The sequence below is a fragment of the Macaca mulatta genome, chromosome 6 (genome assembly GCF_049350105.2).
Source record: "Macaca mulatta isolate MMU2019108-1 chromosome 6, T2T-MMU8v2.0, whole genome shotgun sequence".
Taxonomy (NCBI): domain Eukaryota; kingdom Metazoa; phylum Chordata; class Mammalia; order Primates; family Cercopithecidae; genus Macaca; species Macaca mulatta.
Genome location: NC_133411.1, coordinates 63,922,972 through 63,950,343, shown reverse-complemented (window position 1 = coordinate 63,950,343; position 27,372 = coordinate 63,922,972). Strand labels below are relative to the sequence as shown.

General features: G+C 41.0%; 1 protein-coding gene and 1 non-coding gene across 2 annotated transcripts in view; one reads left to right on the top strand and one right to left on the bottom strand.

The window, feature by feature from the left end:
- Positions 1–27,372, top strand: part of ANKRD55 (ankyrin repeat domain 55) — a 143,862-nt gene that overhangs the window by 90,258 nt on the left and 26,232 nt on the right. Inside the window, exon 7 of the mRNA XM_028849443.2 lies at positions 24,139–24,323. Coding sequence (XP_028705276.2) covers positions 24,139–24,323 — 185 coding nt within the window. The remainder of the gene's footprint in view (positions 1–24,138; positions 24,324–27,372) is intronic.
- LOC114679103 (U6 spliceosomal RNA) lies at positions 25,471–25,575 on the bottom strand. The gene has a single exon (XR_003730785.1). It is a non-coding gene; the product is annotated as a U6 spliceosomal RNA (small nuclear RNA).

The following is a 27,372-nucleotide window of genomic DNA, read 5'->3' as shown; positions in this document are numbered from 1 at the left end:
GCAGACACACACACACAGCCCTCTCACCGTCTCTCTTTCTCTCTCCATCGCAATGTTTGCTACCGGCTTACTGTGTCCCAGAGTAAACCTGCAAAGAATTGCTGGGAAAATGCCTTCAAAGTCTTTGAACCGTGACCCTCTGATTCTCTTCTTGCTTCCAAATCCTCCCCAGCAGAGTTATTTCAGGTGATCCTGAATTCTCCACCCAACAGTGAAAGTAGTGGCTCCTGACCCTGCAACACTATCACGTCAGGGAGTCCACGTCAGTACACACACCCAGACAAATCAGAATAGGCTCAAGAAATCTATTGTCCAGAGAGGACAAAACCGAGAATAAGGTGAAAGAATAATAATCGCTAATGTGTAACAGAGTGCTTTTCTATTTTCAAGTGGAATGATTAACTAAAAGTTATCTATTCCTTTTTTCAAGGAGAGCAGTACCGTGCATCCTTTCCATAAACTTGCCAGCCCATCTCTGTCTTCAGCACAGACACCCCCACAGTTGATTTCTGTTGGCCCAGAAAGGGCACCTGTCTGAACTGCTGCCAGGACCCTGTGAGAATAGTTTCTGCTGCCCTGACTCTGGTTTCAGTCAGCATTTCCATGTGCCAAGTACAGCAGAAGTGGGCACCTGGGACTCTCGGGACTGACATGTGTGCTTGATGTAAGGGGAAAACAGAAGTGATCTGGAAACTGCTCTGTTTTCGTCCCTCCAACCTTGGCTTCAGTTTCTCTGCACCAGTTTCTCTGCAAAGCTATGCAGTAAGCAAGGCTTGTTTTGTCATCTCCACCTGCCCATAGCACCCTCCTACATACTTTCAATATCTAATCACCTGCCCTGCTACCATCGCTGCCAGTCTCTGCCCAGGACTCCATGCCCTGGGGCTGGCCTCTGGCTGCTCAGGGGTCACCCAGTGGCCACAGAGGAACTTGGCTGGGCTGCCAGGAAGCTCCCCATGTGTTGGTTCTCAACTGAGATGAAAGTGGCACCAGAAGCAGGCATTTTCTATATAGTCACATCAACACCACTGCGTTCTGATTCCCTAGATCCGGGATGCATGTGCATTTTGAAAAACCTCCCCAGGTAATTCTGACTGACATGCATCCCCCTTCCACCATCACAGCCCCACTGTAGAGCTGCTGTCTGAGACCTGGCCTCACAATGGAATCACCAGCAGTGCTTGTAAAACAACAGATTCCCAGACCCCCGCTGAGCCCTCACAGGGTGGGAATCGCTGTTTTGTTTTGTTTTGTTTTGTTTTGTTTTCTGAAATGGAGTCTCGCTCTGTAGCCCAGGCTGGAGTGCAGTGGTGCGATCTCCGCTCACTGCAACCTCTGCCTCCCGGGGCCTGGTTCAAGCAATTCTCCTGCCTCAGTCTCCCAAGTAGCTGGGATTATAGGCACACACCACCATGCCCAGCTAATTTTTGTATTTTCAGTAGAGACAGGTTTTCACCATGTTGGCCAGGCAGGTCTTGAACTCCTGGCCTCATGATCCTCCCGCCTCAGCCTCCCAAAATGCTGAGATTATAGGCATGAGCCACTGCGCCCAGCCGGGAATCCCTGTTCTTATCCTTTAAGAGGCACTTTGGCAAAATCATAAGAACAGCCTACTCAACTCTGAAGATCTAGTTTGCATTAACAGACTTGGGCTTGATCTGAGGCAGGTCAACACTTGCTTGGCTTAACTGATAAGGGTATCTTTGGTGTCAGAATGAGACCATGCATATGATAGTGATATGTAATGTACTATGTAATTGGACAAGATGATCACTTTTATTAGGGTTCCTGATTGTCTCCATGGAAACTTAGTTACTATACCCATGCCTTCATATTCTTTCTCTTTTTTTATGTTTACCAGTTTGTTAAATGATATAGCAAAGGATGCAGATGAAGACAGGTAGGGCAAGGGTATGGGGGAACAGGCATGGAGCTTCCATGCCCTCTCTGGGCGTGCCACCCTCCAGAAACCTCCGTGTGTTCAGCTACCTGGAAGCTCCCATATTCTTTGTCTCTACTAAATGTCACAGCTTTTAGCCTATACTACATTGATTTCAGCCCTGTCTGCACAATGGAATAATCTGAAGAGCTTTTAAACAATACTCATGTCCTCCAGGCCTCACCTCTTAGATTTTCATTCAGTTGTTCTGGGGTGGGGCCCAGCCATTAATATTTTTCAAAACTGGAACTGGGCATAGTGGCCTGTGCATATAATCACAGCTACTTGGGAGACTGAGGCAGGAGGATCACCTGAGCCCAGGATTTGAGACCAAGCTGTGTAATGCAGTGAGACCGTGGGCTCATAAAAAAATACACCTGTATTGGCTGGGGCTGGGGCTATAATCTCACCACTTTGGGAATCTGAGGCAGGAGAATCACTTGAGACCAGGAGTTCGAGACCAGCCTGGGCAATAGAGCAAGACTCCATCTCTATTTAAAAAAAAACTGTGTGTGCATGTGTGCACACGCGTGCGCGCACACACACACGTACACACACACACACACACACACACATATATATATATATATATATATATATATATATATATTTTGGAGATGGAGTCTTGCTCTATTGCCCAGGTTGGAGTGCAATAGTGCGATCTTGGCTCACTGCAACCTCTGCCTCCCGGGTTCAAGCAATTCTCCTGCCTCAGGCTCCTAAGTAGCTGGAATTACAGGCATGCACCACCACGACCGCCTAATTTTTGTATTTTTAGTAGAGATGGGGTTTCACCACGTTGGTCAGACTGGTCTCGAACTCCTGACCTCAACTGATTCGCCTGCCTCAGCCTCCCAAAGTTCTAGGATTACTGGCGTGAGCCACCACGCCCAGCCACACATACATTATTTAAAGCTCCTTCATTTCCATAGAAGGCTGTGATATGCAGCTAGGATTTAGAAGCACTATGACAAATGAATTCATATTAATGGGTGCTAATACTTTACCTACTATTGGAGATGTTTTTATTTTGACCGTGATTGTATAAGCATAATGCCTTGTTCATTTATTTACTCAATCACTAAATAAATACTTCTTGAGCATCCACTACGTGTCTTGCATTGGAGGTAAAAAGATTAAAAAGACAGGTCCCTCTAGAACCCCTACAGTTGTATGTAATACTGTGTATATGCTGTGTGAGCACGTTTGCATTCATTTTTCTAAGGAAGGAGTCCACAACTTTCTTGACCTCCTCAATGAGGAACAGTGACTACCCACAAAAGGCTAAGAACCCCGGCTCTGGAGGAATTGTGCATTCTCCTCCCCTGTGGTTAGTAGTAGAATTCAGAAGTGGTGTACTCTGCCATTTACACTGCAAAGACTGAGGGTAATTCCAAATGTCAGCTGAAATTATTATTACACTTGCCTTCTTTAGACTTCTTGTTCATTTATAACACAGGGCTAGCATTGTGCTCCTTTTAGAGTTTTTCCATATGAATGAGTCTATTTCCCGTTGTCGTTAATTCCTTTTTCTGAATTTCCTGCTTTTCTCTTGGACCATATAATGAGATCACATTTAAAGCTATAATTCATTGAAATAATAAGGCCTTTGTATTTCACCAAAATAAACAAAGCAGTAAAGATTTGAAATAGTAGGCCTACTGGGTAAACTAAGTTTAATCCTGGGCTCAAGAAATCCTACCACCTCGGCCTCCCTAGTAGCTGGGACTACAGGCACACGCCACCATGCCTGGCTAATTTTTTTTTTTTTTTTAAGTAGAGACAGAGTCTCGCCATGTTGCCTATGCTGGTCTTGAACTCCTGGACTCAAGAGATCTTCCCACCCAGGCCTCACAAGTGTTGGGATTACAGGCATGAACCACCACACTTGGCCTTCCAATCTATTCTTACAGGGCTTTTCCAACAAATCACAAAGACATGTACCAACATAGCTTTTTTTATACCAAAACAATTATGGTCACTGTTGGTCCTTGCCTCCCCACCCCTGACCTTTTCTCTCTAGCTCACGTAATCTCGGCTCTAGTCACACTGGAATATTAGTAACCCTCACAATCCATCATAAAGATTCCTTCTGTCTCCCCCGCTGTCATGCTCTTCCATTTGGGGGAAATATTTCTTTCTTCTTGCACTCGCTGCATTGTTCCTTCTGCCTGCAGAATATCTGCTTATTCTGTCTTATTTCTCCAAGCCCAATTAAGTGTCACCTTCTTTGTTGAGCTCCCTTTCCAAATTCTTCCCTCCATGTTACTTCTAGGACTTTGTTAAAATTGGTGAGGTGCCTGTGTCTTCCCTTCTAGACTGTGGACCTGAGGGCAACGTGCCTTATTCATTCAAATGTCTCTTAACACCCAGAACAGAGCTTTGTAAACCGTAGGTCCCTAAAGAGGAGTTCATTGAATTCAGTCCAATAAATTTATTCATCTCAAGCCAATGGGGTTAATGGCTTATTGGGTTCTTTCTCTCTATAGAAAAGAACATTTCAAGTAAAGACTTTAGTTTTCTAGGGAGGGGGGAGGGATGGCATTGGGAGTTATACCTGATGTAAATGATGAGTTGATGGGTGCTGACGAGTTGATGGGTGCAGCACACCAACATGGCACATGTATACATATGTAACAAACCTGCACGTTGTGCACATGTACCCTAGAACTTAAAGTACAATAAAAAAAAAAAAGAAAGAAAAAAAAAAGACTTTAGTTTTCTAGAGCAGTTTTAAGTTCCCAATAAAATTGAGAGGAAAATTGCAGAAATATGTCACCTATTAATATCTTCTGCCCACCCCACCCCCACCCCACTGACAATAAATTGCCTCCCCCATTACCAACATCTCCCACTACAGTGGTACACTTGTTACAATTGATAGCCTACACTGACAGGTCATCAATGCCAAAGTCCATAGTTTACCATAAGGTTCTCTCTAGATATTGTACATTCTGTGGAACTGGACAAAGGTATAATGACAGGTATCCATCATTAAAGTATCATGCAGAATACCTTCATTGCCCTAAAAATCCTCTGAGCTCCCCTTATTCTTTCCACCCTTACCCTAATCCACTTATCTAAACCACTGATCTTTTTACTGTCTCCATAGTTTTGCCTTTTCCAGGATGTCATATAGTTGGAATTATACTGTATGTAGCTTTTTCAAATTGTCTAGTAATATGCATTTACATTTCCTCCATGTCTTTTCATGGTTTAATAGCTCATTTCTTTTTAGCACTGATTAATATTCCATTGTATGAATGTACCAAAGTTTATTTATCCATTCACCTGTGGAAGGACATCTTGGTTGCTTCCCAGCTTTGCCAATTATGAATAAAACCACTATAAACATCTGTGTGCCGCTTTTCGTGTAAACATAAGTTTTCAGTTCCTTTGGGTAAATATCAAGGAGCACAATTGCTGGATCTATGGTAAGGGTATGTTTAGTTTTGTAAGAAACTACCAAACTGACAGGGCGCATTGGCTCACACCTGTAATCCCAGCACTTTGGGAGGCCGAGGCAGGCGGATCACGAGATCAGGAGTTCGAGACCAGCCTGACCAACATGGTGAATCCCTGTCTCTACTAAAAATACAAAAATTAGCTGGGCATGGTGGCGGGTGCCTGTAATCCCAGCTACTCGGGAGGCTGAGGCAGGAGAATCGTTTGAACCTGGGAGGCGGAGGTTGCAGTGAGCCAAGATTGCACCATTGCACTCCAGCCTGGGCGACAGGGTGAGACTCCGTCTCCAAACTGTCTTCAAAAGTGGCTGTACCATTTTGCATTTCCACCAGCAGTGAATGGGAGTTCCTGTTGTTCATTATTCTTTCTAGTGTTTGGTATTGTCAGTGTTCTGGATTTTAGCCTTCCTAATCAATGCACTGTGGTATCTCAGGGTTGTTTTAGTTTGTGTTTTCTGATGGCATATGATGTGGCACATCTTTTCATGGGCTATATTAGTCATCTGCAAATTTTCTTTGTGAGCTATCTATAAAGAGCTTCAGCCCATTTAAAAATCATTGTTCGTTTTCTTACTGTTGAGTTTTAGGAGTTATTTGCATATTTTGGCAATAGTCTTTTATTAGTCATGTCTTTTGCAAGTATTTTCTTCCAGATTGGGGCTTATCTTGTTATTCTTTTGGCAGTGTCCTTCACAGAGAAGTTTTTGGTTTTAATGAAATCTAGGTTATCCATTTTTTCTTCCATGGATTATTATTTCAGTATCTAAAAGTCATCACCAGACCCGAGGTCATCTAAATTTTGCTCCTGTTATCTCCTAGAATTCTTTCTTTTTTTCTTTTACTTTTAATTGTATTTATTTTAATGTTGAATTTACTCCTGTGACATAAATTTTTGTTTCTTCAGTTTCTTCTGGGATATCTTTTTCTTCTGGGCAACCTCCTCTTCTGGTTTAGGAACATTTTGTTCCTTTTCAGTGAGGATCATCTCAGTGTGGCAGGGAGAGCTCATGTATGAGTTAATCTGACCATGAGCTCTGTAGGTCCAGCAGCGCATCTTAGGTGCTTTATTCATGTGGATACGCTCAATGACCAGAGAATCTACATCGAAACCCATAAGTTCAGCATTACTCTCTGCATTTTTAAGCATGTGCAGCAAAAATTCAGCACTCTTTTTGGGCCACCGACCTTATGTCCAGCCCCACTGCTTGGCCTAGGCACACCTGCCAACTCCACCATTGTAACATCAGAATGGTACGCACTGTTTCTGTAAAGTGGCATCTTTCAGATACTTCGTGGCTTTTCATATATGCATACCTTGATGGCCTGGGCAGTTTCACAAGTGTTCTTAAAGTGAACACTAAGACTTAAACCTCTTGATTTGCATGATTTTGTGGGACTCTCTCAGTCAAGTGAATAGCGAACCATTTTCACAGATTAGCTCAGGCCACTTAGGGAAAGAGCATCTCCTGGAATTCTTATGTAATTTTAGAATTCACTCTGTCTCATCCAGGCTGGATTGCAGTGACATAATCACGGCTCGCTGCAGCCTGGACCTCCTAGGCTCGAGTGATCCTTCCACTTCAGCCTCCTGAGTAGCTGGGACTACAGGCACATGCCACAATGCCTAGGTAATTTTTTGTATTTTTTTTAGAGATGAGGTTTCACCATGTTGCCTGGGCTGGTCTTGAACCCCCAGACTCAAGCGATTCTCCTACCCCAGCCTCCCAAAGTGCTGGGATTATAGATATGAGCCGCCTCGCCTGGCCTAATTTTAGGTTTTACATTTAGGTCTGTGATCAGTTTTGAGTCAATTTTGTAAAAGGTATAAGGTCTGTGTCTAGGTTTATTTTTTTGCATGTAGATGTCCAGCTGTTTCAGCACCATTTGGTGAAACAACTACCTTTCTTTATTGTATTGCTTTTACTCTTTTGTCAAATATCAGTTGATTATATTTATGTGAGTCTATTTCTTGGCTGTCCATTCTGCTGCATTGACTTATTTGTCTATTATTCTGCCAATATCACACTATCTTGATTACTGTAGCTTTATAGTAAGTCTTAAAGTTGAGTAGTGTCAGTTGCCCAACTTAGTTCTTCTCCACTGTCTTGTTGACTATTCTGTGTCTTTTGCCTCTCCATATAAACTGTAGAATCAGTTTGTTGATATCTACAAGATAAGTTTCTGGTATTTTGATAGGGACTATATTGAATCTATAGATCAAGTTTTGAAGAACTGATATCTTAACAATTTTAAGTCTTCTTAACCATGAACATGGAATACCTCTCCATTTATTTATTTATTTTTATAATTTTTATTTTGCTCTTACCCTCACCATATGAAGATCTCCATTTATTTAGTTCTTTGATGTTTTTCATCACAATTTTGTAGATTTTTTCATATCGCTCTTGTATCATATTTTGTTAGATTTGTATCTAAGTATTTAATTTTGAGGGGTGCTAATGTAAATGGTATTGTATTTTTAATTTCAAATTCTATTGTTCATTGCTAGTTTATAGAAAAATGATCAACTTTTGTATATTAGCTTATATCCTGAAATCTTGCTATAATTGCTTCTTAGTTTCAAAGCTATTTTTGTCTATTCTTTCAGATTTTATACATAGATAGTCATGTCATCTGAAAACAGACTGTTTTATTTCCTCCTTCTCAATCAGCATTCTTTTTATTTCCTGTTCTTGTCTTATTGCATTAACTAGAACTTTGGTATAATATTGAAAAGAGGTTGTGGCTCCAGGTAAAGTGGCTCATGCCTGTAATCTCAGCACTTTGGGAGGCCGATGCAGGTGGATTGCTTGAGGCCAGGAGTTCAAGACCAGCCTGGCCAAATGGCAAAGACCTGCCTCTACTGAAAATACAAAAACTAGCTGGGTGTGGTGGCACATGCCTGTAGTCCCAGCTACTCGGGAGGCTGAGGCAGGAGAATCACTTGAACCTGGAGGCAGAGGTCACAGTGAGCCAAGATCACACCACTGCACTCCAGCCTGAGCAACAGAGTGACACCCTGAAAAAAAAAAGAAGAAGAAGAAAGAAAGAAAGAAAGAAAGAAAGAAAGAAAGAAAGAAAGAAAGAAAGAAAGAAAGAAAGAAAGAAGAAAGAGAAAGAAAGAAAAGAAGAGAAGAGAAAAGAAAAGAAAAGAGAAAAGAAAAGAAAAGTTGTGATAGGAGACATCTTTACCTTGTTCCTGATCTTAGTTGGAAAGCTTCTCATTTTTCACCATGAAGTGTGATGTTAGCTATAGGTTTTCTACAGATGCTCTTTATCAAGTTTAGGGAGTTCTTCTCTATTCCTAGCTTACTGAGAGTTTTTATTATGAATAAGTGATGGATTTTCTCAAATGCTTTTTCTGTATCTATTGATGCAACTGTGTGATTCTTCTTCTTTAGCCTGCTGATGTGGTTGATTACATTAATTGATTTGAAAATGTTGAGCTATACTTGCATACTTTGGATAAATCCTACTTGACCACGATGTATAATTCTTTTTTTATATTGCTAGATTCTATTCACTAATATGTCGTTGGGGACATTTACATCTATCTTTATGAAAGTTATTGGTCTATAGTTTTCTTTTCTTGTAATGTCTTTGTCTTGTTTTGTATTAGGGTGATACTGGCTGATAGAATGAGTTAGGAAGTTCCCTACACTTCTTTTTTTTTTTTTTTTTAAATTGATTTATTATTATTATACTTTAAGTTGTAGGGTACATGTGCATAACGTGCAGGTTTGTTACATATGTATACTTGTGCCATGTTGGTGTGCTGCACCCATCAACTCGTCATTTACATCAGGTATAACTCCCAATGCAATCCCTCCCCCCCCCCACCATGATAGGCCCCGGTGTGTGATGTTCCCCTTCCCGAGTCCAAGTGATCTCATTGTTCAGTTCCCACCTATCAGTGAGAACATGCGGTGTTTGGTTTTCTGTTCTTGTGATAGTTTGCTAAGAATGATGGTTTCCAGCTGCATCCATGTACCTACAAAGGACACAAACTCATCCTTTTTGATGGCTGCATAGTATTCCATGGTGTATATGTGCCACATTTTCTTAATCCAATCTGTCACTGATGGACATTTGGGTTGATTCCAAGTCTTTGCTATTGTGAATAGTGCTGCAATAAACATACATGTGCATGTGTCTTTATAGCAGCATAATTTATAATCCTTTGGGTATATACCCAGTAATGGGATGGCTGGGTCATATGGTACATCTAGTTCTAGATCCTTGAGGAATCGCCATACTGTTTTCCATAATGGTGGAACTAGTTTACAATCCCACCAACAGTGTAAAAGTGTTCCTATTTCTCCACATCCTCTCCAGCATCTGTTGTTTCCTGACTTTTTAATGATCGCCATTCTAACTGGTGTGAGATGGTATCTCATTGTGGTTTTGATTTGCATTTCTCTGATGGCCAGTGATGATGAGCATTTTTTCATGTGTCTGTTGGCTGTATGAATGTCTTCTTTTGAGAAATGTCTGTTCATATCCTTTGCCCACTTTTTGATGGGGTTGTTTGTTATTTTCTTGTAAATTTGTTTGAGTTCTTTGTAGGTTCTGGATATTAGCCCTTTGTCAGATGAGTAGATTGCAAAAATTTTCTCCCATTCTGTAGGTTGCCTGTTCACTCTGATGGTAGTTTCTTTTGCTGTGCAGAAGCTCTTTAGTTTAATGAGATCCCATTTGTCAATTTTGGCTTTTGCTGCCGTTGCTTTTGGTGTTTTAGACATGAAGTCTTTGCCCATGCCTATGTCCTGAATGGTACTACCTAGGTTTTCCTCTAGGATTTTTATGGTATTAGGTCTAACATTTAAGTCTCTAATCCATCTTGAATTAATTTTCATATAAGGAGTAAGGAAAGGATCCAGTTTCAGCTTTCTACTTATGGCTAGCCAATTTTCCCAGCACCATTTATGAAATAGGGAATCCTTTCCCCATTTCTTGTTTTTGTCAGGTTTGTCAAAGATCAGATGGCTGTATATGTGTGGTATTATTTCTGAGGACTCTGTTCTGTTCCATTGGTCTATATCTCTGTTTTGGTACCAGTACCATGCTGTTTTGGTTACTGTAGCCTTGTAGTATAGTTTGAAGTCAGGTAGCGTGATGCCTCCAGCTTTGTTCTTTTGACTTAGGATCGTCTTGGAGATGCGGGCTCTTTTTTGGTTCCATATGAACTTTAAAGCAGTTTTTTCCAATTCTGTGAAGAAACTCATTGGTAGCTTGATGGGGATGGCATTGAATCTATAAATTACCTTGGGCAGTATGGCCATTTTCACGATATTGATTCTTCCTATCCATGAGCATGGTATGTTCTTCCATTTGTTTGTGTCCTCTTTTATTTCACTGAGCAGTGGTTTGTAGTTCTCCTTGAAGAGGTCCTTTACATCCCTTGTAAGTTGGATTCCTAGGTATTTTATTCTCTTTGAAGCAATTGTGAATGGAAGTTCATTCCTGATTTGGCTCTCTGTTTGTCTGTTACTGGTGTATAAGAATGCTTGCGATTTTTGCACATTAATTTTGTATCCTGAGACTTTGCTGAAGTTGCTTATCAGCTTAAGGAGATTTTGGGCTGAGACAATGGGGTTTTCTAAATATACAATCATGTCATCGGCAAACAGGGACAATTTGACTTCTTCTTTTCCTAACTGAATACCCTTGATTTCTTTCTCTTGCCTAATTGCCCTAGCCAGAACTTCCAACACTATGTTGAATAGGAGTGGTGAGAGAGGGCATCCCTGTCTTGTGCCAGTTTTCAAAGGGAATTTTTCCAGTTTTTGCCCATTCAGTATGATATTGGCTGTGGGTTTGTCATAAATAGCTCTTATTATTTTGAGGTATGTTCCATCAATACCGAATTTATTGAGCGTTTTTAGCATGAAGGGCTGTTGAATTTTGTCAAAAGCCTTTTCTGCATCTATTGAGATAATGATGTGGTTCTTGTCTTTGGTTCTATTTATATGCTGGATTATGTTTATTGATTTGTGAATGTTGAACCAGCCTTGCATCCCAGGGATGAAGCCCACTTGATCATGGTGGATAAGCTTTTTGATGTGTTGCTGAATCCAGTTTGCCAGTACTTTATTGAGGATTTTTGCATCGATGTTCATCAGGGATATTGGTCTAAAATTCTCTTTTTTTGTTGTGTCTCTGCCAGGCTTTGGTATCAGGATGATGTTGGCCTCATAAAATGAGTTAGGGAGGATTCCCTCTTTTTCTATTGATTGGAATAGTTTCAGAAGGAATGGTACCAACTCCTCCTTGTACCTCTGGTAGAATTCAGCTGTGAATCCATCTGGTCCTGGACTTTTTTTGGTTGGTAGGCTATTAATTATTGCCTCGATTTCAGAGCCTGCTATTGGTCTATTCAGGGATTCAACTTCTTCCTGGTTTAGTCTTGGAAGAGTGTAAGTGTCCAGGAAATTATCCATTTCTTCTAGATTTTCCAGTTTATTTGCGTAGAGGTGTTTATAGTATTCTCTTATGGTAGTTTGTATTTCTGTGGGGTCGGTGGTGATATCCCCTTTATCATTTTTAATTGCGTCGATTTGATTCCTCTCTCTTTTCTTCTTTATTAGTCTTGCTAGTGGTCTGTCAATTTTGTTGATCTTTTCAAAAAACCAACTCCTGGATTCATTGATTTTTTGGAGAAGTTTTTGTGTCTCTATCTCCTTCAGTTCTGCTCTGATCTTAGTTATTTCTTGCCTTCTGCTAGCTTTCGAATGTGTTTGCTCTTGCTTCTCTAGTTCTTTTAATTGCGATGTTAGAGTGTCAATTTTAGATCTTTCCTGCTTTCTCTTATGGGCATTTAGTGCTATAAATTTCCCTCTACACACTGCTTTAAATGTGTCCCAGAGATTCTGGTATGTTGTATCTTTGTTCTCATTGGTTTCAAAGAACATCTTTATTTCTGCCTTCATTTCGTTATGTACCCAGTAGTCATTCAGGAGCAGGTTGTTCAGTTTCCATGTAGTTGAGCGGTTTTGATTGAGTTTCTTAGTCCTGAGTTCTAGTTTGATTGCACTGTGGTCTGAGAGACAGTTTGTTATAATTTCTGTTCTTGTACATTTGCTGAGGAGTGCTTTACTTCCAATTACGTGGTCGATTTTGGAGTAAGTACGATGTGGTGCTGAGAAGAATGTATATTCTGTTGATTTGGGGTGGAGAGTTCTATAGATGTCTATTAGGTCTGCTTGCTGCAGAGATGAGTTCAATTCCTGGATATCCTTGTTAACTTTCTGTCTCGTTGATCTGTCTGATATTGACAGTGGAGTGTTGAAGTCTCCCATTATTATTGTATGGGAGTCTAAGTCTCTTTGTAAGTCTCTAAGGACTTGCTTTATGAATCTGGGTGCTCCTGTATTGGGTGCATATATATTTAGGATAGTTAGCTCTTCCTGTTGAATTGATCCCTTTACCATTATGTAATGGCCTTCTTTGTCTCTTTTGATCTTTGATGGTTTTAAAGTCTGTTTTATCAGAGACTAGTATTGCAACCCCCGCTTTTTTTTGTTCTCCATTTGCTTGGTAAATCTTCCTCCATCCCTTTATTTTGAGCCTATGTATGTCTCTGCGTGTGAGATGGGTCCCCTGAATACAGCAGACTGATGGGTCTTGACTCTTTATCCAGTTTGCCAGTCTGTGTCTTTTAATTGGAGCATTTAGTCCATTTACATTTAAGGTTAATATTGTTATGTGTGAACTTGATCCTGCCATTATGATATTAACTGGTTATTTTGCTCGTTAGTTGATGCAGTTTCTTCCTAGCCTCGATGGTCTTTACATTTTGGCATGTTTTTGCAATGGCTGGTACCGGTTGTTCCTTTCCATGTTTAGTGCTTCCTTCAGGGTCTCTTGTAAGGCAGGCCTAGTGGTGACAAAATCTCTAAGCATTTGCTTATCTGTAAAGGATTTTATTTCTCCTTCACTTATGAAACTTAGTTTGGCTGGATATGAAATTCTGGGTTTAAAATTCTTTTCTTTAACAATGTTGAATATTGGCCCCCACTCTCTTCTGGCTTGGAGAGTTTCTGCCGAGAGATCTGCTGTTAGTCTGATGGGCTTCCCTTTGTGGGTAACCCGACCTTTCTCTCTGGCTGCCCTTAAGATTTTTTCCTTCATTTCAACTTTGGTGAATCTGGCAATTATGTGTCTTGGAGTTGCTCTTCTCAAGGAGTATCTTTGTGGCGTTCTCTGTATTTCCTGGATTTGAATGTTGGCCTGCCCTACTAGGTTGGGGAAATTCTCCTGGATGATATCCTGAAGAGTGTTTTCCAACTTGGTTCCATTTTCCCCCTCACTTTCAGGCACCCCAATCAGACGTAGATTTGGTCTTTTTACATAATCCCATACTTCTTGCAGGCTTTGTTCATTCTTTTTCTTCTTTTTTCTTTTGGTTTCTCTTCTCACTTCATTTCATTCATTTGATCCTCAATCGCAGATACTCTTTCTTCCAGTTGATCGAGTTGGTTACTGAAGCTTGTGCATTTGTCACGTATTTCTCATGTCATGGTTTTCATCTCTTTCATTTCGTTTATGACCTTCTCTGCATTAATTACTCTAGACATCAATTCTTCCACTTTTTTTTCAAGATTTTTAGTTTCTTTGTGCTGGGTACGTAATTCCTCCTTTAGCTCTGAGAAATTTGATGGACTGAGGCCTTCTTCTCTCATCTCGTCAAAGTCATTCTCCGTCCAGCTTTGATCCGTTGCTGGCGATGAGCTGCGCTCCTTTGCCGGGGGAGATGCGCTCTTATTTTTTGAATTTCCAGCTTTTCTGCCCTGCTTTTTCCCCATCTTTGTGGTTTTATCTGCCTCTGGTCTTTGATGATGATGATGTACTGATGGGGTTTTGGTGTAGGTGTCCTTCCTGTTTGATAGTTTTCCTTCTAACAGTCAGGACCCTCAGCTGTAGGTCTGTTGGAGATTGCTTGAGGTCCACTCCAGACCCTGTTTGCCTGGGTATCAGCAGCAGAGGCTGCAGAAGATAGAATATTTCTGAACAGCGAGTGTACCTGTCTGATTCTTGCTTTGGAAGCTTCCTCTCAGGGGTGTACTCCACCCTGTGAGGTGTGGGGTGTCAGACTGCCCCTAGTGGGGGATGATTCCCAGTTAGGCTACTCAGGGGTCAGGGACCCACTTGAGCAGGGAGTCTGTCCCTTCTCAGATCTCAACCTCCGTGTTGGGAGATCCACTGCTCTCTTCAAAGCTGTCAGACAGAGTTGTTTGCGTCTGCAGAGGTTTCGGCTGCGTTTGTTATTGCCCTGTCCCCAGAGGTGGAGTCTACAGAGACAGGCAGGTTTCCTTGAGCTGCTGTGAGCTCCACCCAGTTCGAGCTTCCCAGCAGCTTTGTTTACCTACTTAAGCCTCAGCAATGGCGGGCGCCCCTCCCCCAGCCTCGCTGCTGCCTTGCCAGTAGATCACAGACTGCTGTGCTAGCAATGAGGGAGGCTCCGTGGGTGTGGGACCCTCCCGGCCAGGTGTGGGATATGATCTCCTGGTGTGCCTGTTTGCTTAAAGCGCAGTATTGGGGTGGGAGTTACCCGATTTTCCAGGTGTTGTGTGTCTCAGTTCCCCTGGCTAGGAAAAGGGATTCCCTTCCCCCTTGCGCTTCCCAGGTGAGGCCATGCCTCGCCCTGCTTCAGCTCTCGCTGGTCAGGCTGCAGCAGCTGACCAGCACCGATCATCCGGCACTCCCCAGTGAGATGAACCCAGTACCTCAGTTGAAAATGCAGAAATCACCGGTCTTCTGTGTCGCTCGCGCTGGGAGTTGGAGACTGGAGCTGTTCCTATTCGGCCATCTTGCTCCACCGAAGTTCCCTACACTTCTATCTTCTGAAAGAGATTATTTAAGAACTGTCATTTTTTTCTTGAATTTTTGTAAAATTTACCAGTGAATACATCTGGGCCTCATATTTCCATTTTAGAAGGTTATTAATTATTTATTCAATTTCTTTTTCTTTTTCTTTTTCTTTTCTTTTTTTTTTTTTTTTTTTTTTTTGCGGCAGCAGGGGGACAGAGTCTCTCTCTGTCGCCCAGGCTGGAGTGCAATGACGCAATGACGCGATCTCGGCTCACTGCAACCTCCACCTCCCAGGCTCAAGCAATTCTCTTGCCCCAGCTTCCCCAGTAGCTGGGATTACAGGTGCCTGCCACCACACCAGGCTAATTTTTTGTATTTTTAGTAGAGACGGGGTTTCGCCATCTTGGCCAGGCTGGTCTCGAACTCCTGACCTCAGGTGATCCACCTGCCTCAGCCTGTCAAAGTGCTGGGATAACAGGTGTGAGCCACACACCCAGCCTTTTCAATTTCTTTAATAGACATAAATGTATTCAGATTATCTATTTCTCCTTGTGTGTGTTTTGGTAGATTGTGTCTTTTAAGGAATTGGTCCATTTCAAATATGTTTATCAAGTTGTGAAAATAGAGTTGTGTAAAGTATTTCTTCATTATTCTTCTAATGTTCATGGGATCTGTAGTGAAGTACCTTTTTTCATTTCTGATATTAAGTAATTTGTGCCCCTCTGTTTTTTTCTAGCCTGGCTAGAGGCTTATCACTTTTATTAATCTTTTCAAAGAACCAGCTTTTGGTTTCATTGATTTTCTCTATTGATTTTTTGTTTTCTACTTCATTGATTTCTACTCTAATTTTTATTTTTTCTTTTCTTCTGCTTACTTTGGATTTAATTTGCTCTTCTTTTTCTAGCTTCCTAAGGTGTAAGCTTATATAACTGATTCTAGATCTTTCTTCTTTTTTAATATATACATTCAATGCTATAAATTTTCTTCTGAGAAATTGTTTTTGCTACATTCCACAAATTTTGATGTTATCTTCCTTTTGTTCAAAGTATTTTTTTAGTTTTCTTGAGATTTCTTCTTTTGAACTATGTGTTATTTATGTTGTTTAATCTCCACATGTTCAGAAATTTTCCAGTTGTCTTTCTGTTATTGATTTATAGTTTAATGCTACCGTGGTCTGAAAGCATGCGTTGTATGATTTCTATTCTTTCACTTTTGTTAAGGTTTGTTTTATGGCCTAGACTGTGGTCTATCTTGGTGAAGTTCCCATGTGAGCTTGTTAAAAATGTGTATTTTGCTGTTAGATGAAGTAGTCAGTAGAAGTCAATTATATCCAATTAATTAATTGTATTTCTAAGTTCAACTACATTCCTACCGATTTTCTGCTTCCTGGATATGTCCATTGCTGATAGAGGGATGTTGAAGTCTTCAACTATAAAGTAGATTCATCTGTTTCTTCTTGCAGCTTTGCCAGGTTTTGCCTCGCATGTTTTAAGGCTGTGTTGTTGGGTACATAAGGATCATTATGTCTTCTTGGAGAACTCACCTCTTTATCATTATCCTTCTTTATCCCTAACAACTTTCTTTGCTTTTTAGTCTGCTCTGTCTAGAATTATAATATATAGCTACTCCTGCTTTCTTTTGGTTAGTGTCTTCATGGTAAATCTTTCACCATTCATTTACTTTTAATCTATGTGTGTCATTATATTTAAGGTGGGTTTCTTATAGACAACATATAGTTGGGTCTTATTTTTCTATCCACACTGATAATCTCTGTCTTTTGATTGGTACATTTAGACCATTAATGTTCAAAGTGATTATTCATATAGTTAGAGTAACATCGATCATATTTGTTACTGTTTTCTATTTGCTGCCCTTATTCTTTGTTCCTATTTTTGTCTTCTACTCTTTTCCCACCTTTTGTGGTTTTAATTAGCATTTAATATTATTCCATTTTCTCTTTTTTCTTAGCGTATTAGTTATACTCCCTTTTTTACTTTTTTAGTGGTTGCCCTAAAGTATACAAAATATGTTTACAACTAATCCAAATCCACTTCAAAATAACACTATATCATTTCACGGGTAGTGTGAATACTTTATAATAGCAAAATGATCCTAATTCCTTCCACCTGTCCCTAGTATGATTGCTGTCATTCATTTTACTTATATATAAGCCTACATAAGCTCATGCATATGTATATAGATATAAAGATAGATGCATAAGCATACATTGTAGCTATTAGTATTTTGAACAAACTATTATCTCCTAGGTCAATTAACAATAAAAAATAAAAGTTTTTATTTTACCTTCATTTATTCCTTCTTCAGCGCTCTTCTTTCCTTTATGTAAATCAGAGTTTCTGGCCTATATCATTTTTCTTCTCTCTAAGAAACTACTTTTAACATCTAGTGCAATGCAGGTCTACCAATTTTTGTTTATCTAAGAAAGTATTTATTTCTCCTTCACTTTTGAAGGGCAATTTCATAAGGTACAGAATTCTTGTTGATGGGAGGCTTTTCTCAACTCTTTAAGTATTTCACTCCAGTCTCTTCTTGCTTGTACGGTTTCTGAGATATCAGATGTAATCCTTCTCTTTGCTCCTCTATAGGTAAGGTGTTCCTTTCCCCTGTCTTCTTTCAGGACTTTTTCTTTATCTTTGGTTTTCGTAATTGGAAAATAATATGGCTAGGCATAGGGTTTTTTGTTTGTTTGTTTGTTTTGTTGTTTTTGTTGTTGTTTTTGGCATTTAGCCTGCTTGGTGCTCTCTGAGCTTTTGTGTCTAACAATTTTTTTGGTAAAATTCTCAGTCATTATTATTGTTTCAAATATTTATCCTGTTCCTTTTCTCTTTCTTCTCCTTCTGGTATTCCTATTGCCTGTATGTTATACCTTTTGTAGTTCTCTCACAGTCTGTGAATATTCTGTTCTGTTTTTTCCAGTCTTTGTTATTTTTGTTTTCCAGTTTTGGAGGTTTACATTGAGATCTTCTCAAGCTTTCAGACTGTTCCCTCAGCTGTGTCCAATCTACTAATAAGCTCATCAAAGGCATTCTTCATTTCCATTACAGTGTTTTTGATCTCCGGCATTTATTTTTGATTATTTCTTAGGATCTCCATCTTCCTGCTTACACTGCCCATCTGTTCTGACATGTTGTCCACTTTATCCATTTAGAGCCCTTAGCACATTATTCACAGTTGCTTTAAATTCTTTATCTGATAATTCCCATATCCTTGCCATGTCTGGAACTGATGCTTGCTCTGTAGATACTGTGTTGTTCCCCTTTTGGCATGCTTTATAATTTTTTCTCAATAGCCAGACATGATGTAGTGGATAAGAGAACTCCTGTAAATAGCCCTTATTTATGTAATGGTAAAGTATGGGGGGAAGAGAAATGTACTGTATCTTCCTACAATTTGGTCCCTGTCTTTTAGTGAACCTATGCCTCTGGAATGTGAATATTCCAAGTGTTTCTCAGGATGTTTTTTCCCCTTCTTAGGTGAGACAGGATAGCTAGAGTGGGCTGGAATTGGGTATTGTTCTGCTCCCATGTAGAAAGCTAGAGCTAGATGGAGTTGAGCACTTTCCTTCCTTACGGTCAGTTAGGCTCTGATAAAACCTCAGTAGTTTAGGTTCTGGTTAGCTAGTTTCTCCTGAGGACAGATTTTATTAAGAAGAACAGAGTGCTCTGGTATATTTCAAAAAGGTTCCTTTTCCCTATCCTCCTGCCAGAAGCCCATGGGAATTTTTCTCTGCTATATACTGTGAGAAGCCAGTTGAGCTACTGGAAGTAAAATTCACAAAAGCATGGCACCCCATAACCAATGTAACTAGATCACTGAGTTTATACTCTCAGATTTGTCCACACTGAGCCTTTGACAATTCATTAACTATAGTTTGGATTTTTCTACCCTGCAGAGGTAGCAATGATTTCCTCAAAGGTTTCTGCTCTAGTATGTTGTGAGTCCCTATATCTGCCTGTCTGACTGTCTCTCCAATTTGGGGGCAGCAGCTTGCTTGCCCTGTGACCTAACTTCTCTCATGGATCTAAGAAGAGTTCTGGAATAACACTGGCCACTTAACGAAGCCTTATAGGAGTACAATGCCTTAATACTAGGAGTGTTTCTAGCAATATGAATTCTAGGCATCACTGCTGGTCAGTAAGAGGGGCAAGCATCTACCATCCCTCAAATTTCACCACTAGCTCCCTCCCCAACTTACTAGAAAATGTGTTTACTTGGGATCTTCTTCAGCAGCATACTTTTCAAGGAAGGTTAGAAAGAAAACAATTGCACTAATATAAAATGATTATTTCATGTTTTGTCAATATGTGGTTATGTGGGCAAGAAATTACACACACACTCACATACACTCACAGTTGATCTGTGGTCAACTGTTTGAACTATGTCAAAGTCCCATGAATATATGTCAACTCTCAATATATTCAAAATGCCAATGTATAATTTTAAATACTGTATACCAGTGGATCCAGCTCATGAGGTGAAAGAAGCTTAGAGTTGGAAGGGACCACAGGTCACTTAGTCCAATCCTGCCGTTCCTAGGTAGGGAAACTAGTACAAAAGTTTAGCATTTGCCCAAGTGCATCCAGCACCCGGGCAGGAACCCAGGCCACATGGCTTCCAATACTTGATAAGAGGACAACCACCAAACTGCCTAAGTCCAGAGTAAACAATGAGAAAGTCAGATTTAGGAAATTAACCCCCATTACCCTAGGAGCAAAGACTCTGACCTGTTTGGGAAGCTGGAGCTTCGAAGGGTAACCTAAGTTAAAGTGGCTTTCACATGTCAGGTCGTCAGTGCCCAGTTGTAGAGAGAAAGGGAGAGGGTAGAACGAGGGAAAACAGGGACTCATCTAGGAGTAAAAACAAGTAGAGAAAGAAGAGAAAAGGTAGAGAATGGAGGAAGATAATGAGGAAAAGAGAGAGAAGAAGCCAAAAAGGATGGGTAAAATCCAACCTATTTGGCTTTGCCGTAGTTTGTAAGGTCTATTTCATTTATTTATTTATTTATTGCTCAGCAAATATTTGTTGAGACTTACTCTTTGCTGGGCTTCATTTCAGCAGAAAGATTCCTAGGCATAGGTTTAGTAAGGACAACACATATGATATCCTGGAGACTTCATCTTGCCAGACAGCTGGAAGCCCAAGACAGACCCTTTCTATACACCAAAGCATGAAAAACTTTTTCTCCCACTAAGCATTAGCACCTCTATGAAATGAAGTCGTTTGGGCGGGGTGCGGTGGCTCACGCCTGTAATCCCAGCACTTCGGGAGTCTGAGGTGAGTGGATCACTTGAGATCAGGAGGTTGAGACTGGCCTTGCCAACATGGTGAAACCCCATCTCTACTAAAAATACAAAAAATTAGCCAGGCGTGGTGGTGCATGCCTGTAATCCCAGCTACTCGGGAGGCCGAAACAGGAGAATCACTTGAACCCGGGAAGTGGAGGTTGCAGTGAGCCAAGGTGGTTCCATTGCACTCCAACCTGGGCAACAGAGTGAGACTTTGTCCCAAAAAAAAAAAGAAATGAAGTAGTTCAACAGCAGAGGGTCACCATACCTCATCCCCTCCCACTACTTCTACCTTCTGCTTTCTCTCCAGGAGAGGCAGCCCCAGGCTTTTGGGCTTGGCAACCTCTGGAGTCCAGGGCAACCAAAGGCTTGGTACAAAAGGGCTAACCATGAAGGCAGTCCAGATTCTAAGCCAGGGATATTGGGCACGTTTCTTTCTCTAGTTAGCCCCAGACCCTCAAACATTCAATGGCATAGACTCTAGATCTTCCTTTTGTCTCCATTCTAGTCTAACATGTCTGGCTCCAACCGATGAGCCAGGATCATCTTCTCACATCACAAAACCTCCCAGCCTTTTAGGAGGGATAAGTGGCTGCAACACAGAGGCTAAAGCACTGGCCTCTGCTTTATATGGTCACCATCACAAGACAAGCAACGCAAACACATCCCAGTGTTCAAGAGAAGGAAGGAGATTGGAGTTTCTGCCAAGAAGAAGCCACCATAGAACATATTCCCTAGATATATGTTAACAAATAGCCAACTAGTCCTAAATCTCCCACTGGACTCCTTTGAAGGTCACCTAGAATGTATACAGTTAGGATGTTGAGATCTTGTTGTTGTTGTTGTTTTTGTTGTTGTTTTATCAATCTGCCTGTAGCAAAATTATTACACATTAACTCAACTTTCTTCTTGGCAAGGCTTCTTATGAGTCAGGCTTCCCCAACTCTCCCCACTCATGATGGGTAAACAGAAAACGACTAGGACTCAGTTCCCAATCATTTTCAGGATACATGAAGGCAATGTTATGGATTACCCATGAACAAAAGCAAATAAATAAATACAACAAAAACAAACTCACAATCATCATCTGGCAGTTCTGTGTAGATTTCTAGAGCTCCTTAAGAATAGGATATGTACAATATTGTTCCTTGCTCTGTTTAATAACATTTCTAGCCAATGTAAACCTACTCTCCATTCTTCCTAAGGACCTACCTGGACCACAGTCCCACTTCTTCTTGTCTAGTGTCTCCTGGTCTCTGTGACTTTTCCTACCTCCCAGGTCTAAGCATATTTTTGGCTGACATACAGTCTAGATTATTAAGAAGGGAATTCTGTCACCAGGAGACAAGTGATCCAGGGCCTTGACTTACAAACTAGTGTTCTGTAGGGCTCCCTCAAATTCTTCTGAGGGTACACCCTGGCAACCTTACTAGGAGGAACTCTTTTTTTTTTTTTTTTTTTTTTTGAGACGAAGTCTCGCTCTGTTGCCCAGGCTGGAGTGCAGTGGCGCGACCTCAGCTCACTGCAAGCTCCGTCTCCCAGGTGCACGCCACTCTCCTGCCTCAGCCTCCCAAGCAACTGGGACTACAGGCGCCCGCCACCACACCTGGCTAATTTTTTGTAGTTTTAGTAGAGACAGGGTTTCACTGTGTCAGCCAGAATGGTCTCGATCACTTGACCTTGTGATCTGCCCACCTTGGCCTCCCTAAGTGCTGGGATTACAGGCTTGAGCCACTGCAGAAACTCTTAAAGTACCCAAAGATTAACTGTAAAGGAGGTCTCAGTTGGCGAGGCACACATCACTGGTACTGATGTCGTCTAAACAGTTTTCACTTTAGTTCCTCCAGTATGAATATGCAGGATCAAATTAATAGACCACTCTTTTTATCACAGACAAAATAGTATAGTGGTGAAGTCCAACGCCTCCACAGTCAATCCTGGATCTGCTCATTCTCAGCTGTGACAGAGGGCAAATTTCTTAATCCCTTACACCTTCATTTTCTCCTCTACGGTATGAGGACAATAATAGTACCAACCTTGTGGGATTGTTGTTCATGAGTTAGTACATGAAATGGCTTAGAAAGGTGCCAGGCACAGATGTTCACACAGTAAACACAGCTGTCACCATTATTCCTGGGAGGATATTCTTATAAAGAAAAGTAAAATACAAACAATGGTGCTACAAGTGAGATTCAGGTATAGAGGCAAGGAATTGTTTGGAGAATTTAGGACAAAAGGGATTTTGGAGGAAAAGAGGAAAGGTGTGGAGTCTGTCTTTACCTATCCAGAGAGGCTGCCAAGAGACCTGCTGCCTGGGACTGGCTGGCAGGATCCCAGAAGCAGCAGCCACTATTGCAGTTTACCACTTCCAAAATGACTCCACCCCAGGGGCGAGCGAGGTGAAAGGAAGAGAGGGGTTTTGTTTTCTCCATCTGCACTTAATGCTTCTTCTTCCACCAAGAGGGGAAACTATGAACAGGGTGTTTTGGCCTTTGAACCACCTTGACAGCTTGAATTCCTTTACTCTTCCAGGAAATGGTAAACAAAAAAGAATTGCTGTGCTGACACTCTTTTTGCTTCTGTTTTCCTTATTGAATGGCTACTGCTTTTGAAGAAAAGTGTCTCTTGACTATCTAAAATGTATTTCAGACTCCTTCGATATATGTCTAACTAGCATGAGGTGAAACAAACAGAAAAGTTGATAAAGGCGTGAAAGCTCACCTAAGCTTTAGGTGACTCCTAAGTCACCTAAGTAAGCTTTTGCTGACTTCTAAGGACAGGCATGCCATAGAATATAAACAATTGGTCAAAGTTATTTAAAATCATTGTTAGACAAAGGAAAGATGGAGGGAGGAAGAAGACACAAAAGGGAAGACCATAGGAAGAGAAAGAAAAAGTCTGTAGCCAGAGATTACTTTATGGGTATGTAACCAGTGCAGCCACAGAGGGCCCGGTACTCAGATGGGACCTGGTGCTTAAGGCATAATATTCTGTGGTCCCCATCTGGAAATTCTCACTTTATCTTTTAATTGTTTTTGTAAAGGAAGTCTGATACAAGAGTATAGCCTCTGCTCAGACAGTTCTGCTTCCCAGGCTCCCTGGGACAAATTCTCAGCCCCCTGCTCGCCCTACCCAGGAACAAGCTTTTTTCCTGCATCATTGCACCACCAGTCAGTACTCATCATGGTCACTTCTTTAACATTAAGATGAACTCTGTCAGTTTCCTGGTGGTCAGCCTCTACAGCAAATGGGGGCACAAATGATCAGACCTAATGAGCAAGTTGCTGTCTAGGTGGCCCATCCATCACTCTAGCTCTGATGTCAGTCCATTGCACATGTATTTAATTTCAGTCCATTCTTCGTTCGCTAATTATAGAAGACAACTTAGCTCCTATGGGAGACAAAAATCTCTGCAGTGACTTGAAACAAGTGGAAATTTGTTGGAGAGCTTAGATAGAATGTATTTTTATTCTTTTTTTCCATTTTCTTTTCTCTTTTCATCTTTTTTCTTTCTTTCTTTCTTTTTCCTTTTTCTCCTTTGTATTTTTATCTTAACATGTCTAGACAGAGAAGAACACTGGATTGTACATAATGAGCTTTCTTTGACTCTCTTTTTCAGAGTGGAAATAGGATTCTGTGCTCCATCATCCTGAGCCATCACCAGGGGCCGTCCATAATCAACTATGATGATGAGAGTGGGAAGACATGTGTACATATCGCAGCAGCAGCAGGCTTCAGCGATATTATTCATGAGCTGGCAAGAGTCGCTGAGTGTAACCTGCAGGCTCTGGATGTGGATGACAGGTATCCGTGGCAACCAGAAAGTGCTGGGAACGCCTAGTCATTTCCCCCTAACTGAATCTTAAAATAAAGAAGATGTTTAAGGAGGTGTCCTATACAGCTATATCCTTATTGCCAGTAATACACATGTGCTTGTGACAATAAAAATTGCTCTATTTTAGTGAGAGGAGGAAAAATTATTGTTATGGAGAGGAAGACTGTGACTGTACAGTATTGTCAGATTTTCCACTTTTTGCTAAATGTTCTCCGTGCTCTCAGAAGGCGGTCTATATTTCAGCTTCCTGCTATGTGCCCTTTTTGTTCCTAAAGGTAGGTTTTGAGATTTTTGTTTTCTTCATTCTTGGATTATGTTCTAAAGTCCACCAGTTCTTTTATCCAGAGAAGAACATAATAAAGACTGTATTCTGGACTATTGGGCTCTTAGAACTACAAGGAACTTTTTCAGGCTGTTGTTGTTTTCGATCATCAAAGATGTATTGTCTGAAAAAGGAAGCTGGGTACAAAAAGGTAAAAAGACTTCTGTCAGAGCTAGTTATATACTAAATGAAGATTTGTACACCTGTCTTTCAAACTTACAGCTTTTCACGTAGAACGCCCTGCTTATCTAAACTGTTTTGGTTAGGCACTGAATCAATGGAAATGTAAGAAAAATATAATAACAAACAAGCCTATCAAAAATAAGTAGACTTGAGCACTCTGGTTTCTTTATCCTCTTGTATTGAAGTGCAAAATTAGCCCCCTACTTATAATTATTTATTTTATTTTTTTTTTTTTGAGATAGAGTCTCACTTTCATGCCCAGGCTGGAGTACAGTGGTGCAACCTCAGCCCATTGCAACCTCCACCTCCCGGGTCCAAGTGATTTCCTTGCCTCAACCTCCTGAGTAGCTGGAACTACAGGCTTCTGCCACCACACCCAGCTTACTTTTGTATTTTTAGTAGAGACAGGGTTTCACCATGTTGGCCAGGCTGGTCTTGAACTCCTGGCCTCAGGTGATCTGCCCGCCTCAGCCTCTCAAAGTGCTGGGATTACTGGCATGAACCACCATGCCCGGCCTACTTATCATAATTTTAGATACCCCAAGAAAGCTCCAGATACGTGATGCTCCCAGATACTTGAAATTCTTCTTTTTCTTTTTAAAATTACTTTATAAAATATGGAATACTTCACAAATGTGTGTGTCATCCTTGTGCAGGGGCCATGCTAATCTCCTCTATTAATACCTGAAATTCTTTTAACCCAGGGAAAAAATGGGGGGCTCTACATAGGTCTCAGAAGTTGGAGATAGTTAAATGACTTTAAGTAAAATTAAAGTATAAATCATTGAAAGTAGACATTTTTCGGCCAGGTGCAGTGGCTTATGCCTATAATCCCAGCACTCTGAGAGGCCGAGGTGGGTGAATCACTTGAGGTCAGGAGTTTGACACCAGCCTGGCCAACATGGCGAAATCTGTCTTTACTGAAAATACAAAAATTAGCCAGGTTTGGTGGGGGACACCTATAATCCCAGCTAGTCAGGAGGCTGAGGCAGGAGAATCCCTTGAAGCCAAGAGGTGGAGGTTGCGGTGAGCCAAGATAGCGCCATTGCACTCCAGCCTGGGTTACTAAGCAAGCAAGACTCTGTCTAAAAAAAAAAAAGAAAGAAAGAAAAGAAAAAGAAAAGAAAAAAGTAGGTGTTTTCCTAAGAGCAGGTGTTGATCATAAGCAAGTAAGAAAGTAGAAGGACATAAGCTACATGAGGAAAAAAGTGAATTAACCTTTTTTTTTAAAAGAAAAAAAAGAACAAATTTCAGAAAGGCAGGCTGAGGGAAAGTTTATCTACTTCAAAACACTCCTAGAACCAGCTTTGAATAGAATAGTTCCCATTTTGTAATACCACCCACTTAGCAAAGAAAATCCAGTTCTCTAGGCCTCAGGGTGGAAAGTAAAACTAACGGGAGAAAAGAAAGTACAAAAGATAAGGAGAGTTCAAACGGAAGTAAAATATCCAGAAGAGTCCTTTCCGCTCCAGTGCTCAACTCATAAGGCCTCATGTACTGATCAAATCCTAGCTTCCATTTTTTTTCTATGTTTTCTGCAGCTAAACATGCAATTCTGCCTTCATGCTGAAGCTATAAGTTCTGTTAATAAGCTTTTTCAGGGCCAGGCACGGTGGCTCATGTCTGTAATTCCAGCACTTTGGGAGGCTGAGGTGGGCGGATCACGAGGTCAGGAGCTCAAGACCAACCTGGCCAACATGGTGAAACCCTGTCTCTACTAAAAATACAAAAATTAGCTGGGCTTGGTGGTGCACGCCTGTAATCCCAGCTACTCCGGAGGCTGAGGCAGGAGAATTGCTTGAACCTAAGAGGCAGAGGTTGCAGTGAGCCAAGATTGTGCCACTGCACTCCAGCCTGGATGACAGCGTGAGACTCCTTCTCAAAAAAAAGTTAAAAAAAAAAAAAAGTTGAATTTTTCAAAGTTTGCATAGGTTTATATGCTTTAAGCATTCACAATAATTGTGATTTCCCTTCCCTTCTTCTCTTTTTTAGTGTAAGTTTTTCCTACTGAAAGTTTTTGTGGAAAAGGAAAGAAAAGTAAGGTAGTAATAAAAAGAAGTAGAAGGAAAATATGAAGAACTAGGCCTCCCAGATAGTAAAACACATCATAAGTCTATGGTATTTAAAACATTGTAGTACTTACCTAAGATATGACACAGAACTCATAGCCCAGAAGCAGCATATGCAGCTTAAGTGTCTCAAATTTCATCAGTCTGTGAGGTCACAGTTCCCTTTAATATGCAATTTACTTATCTTCAGAGAGGAAAGTCTGTTACCAAGTTCTGCTCTCTGTGTATTTCTGGGAATTCTCTGGGGAATGTTTACATGTTTCATTAATCATTCCTCAGTCACTGATAGCTCAACCAATGCTGCATCCTTGGACCCATCATCTCCTGCCATTCAGCGGCCACCACATCCGCCCACTGCTTGTCTCTGCTGAATTCCTTCTGAATCACAGGCCCTGCCCTTTAGCCCCCTGCTGTGATAACTGAGGCAGATTGACTGTGTTTGCA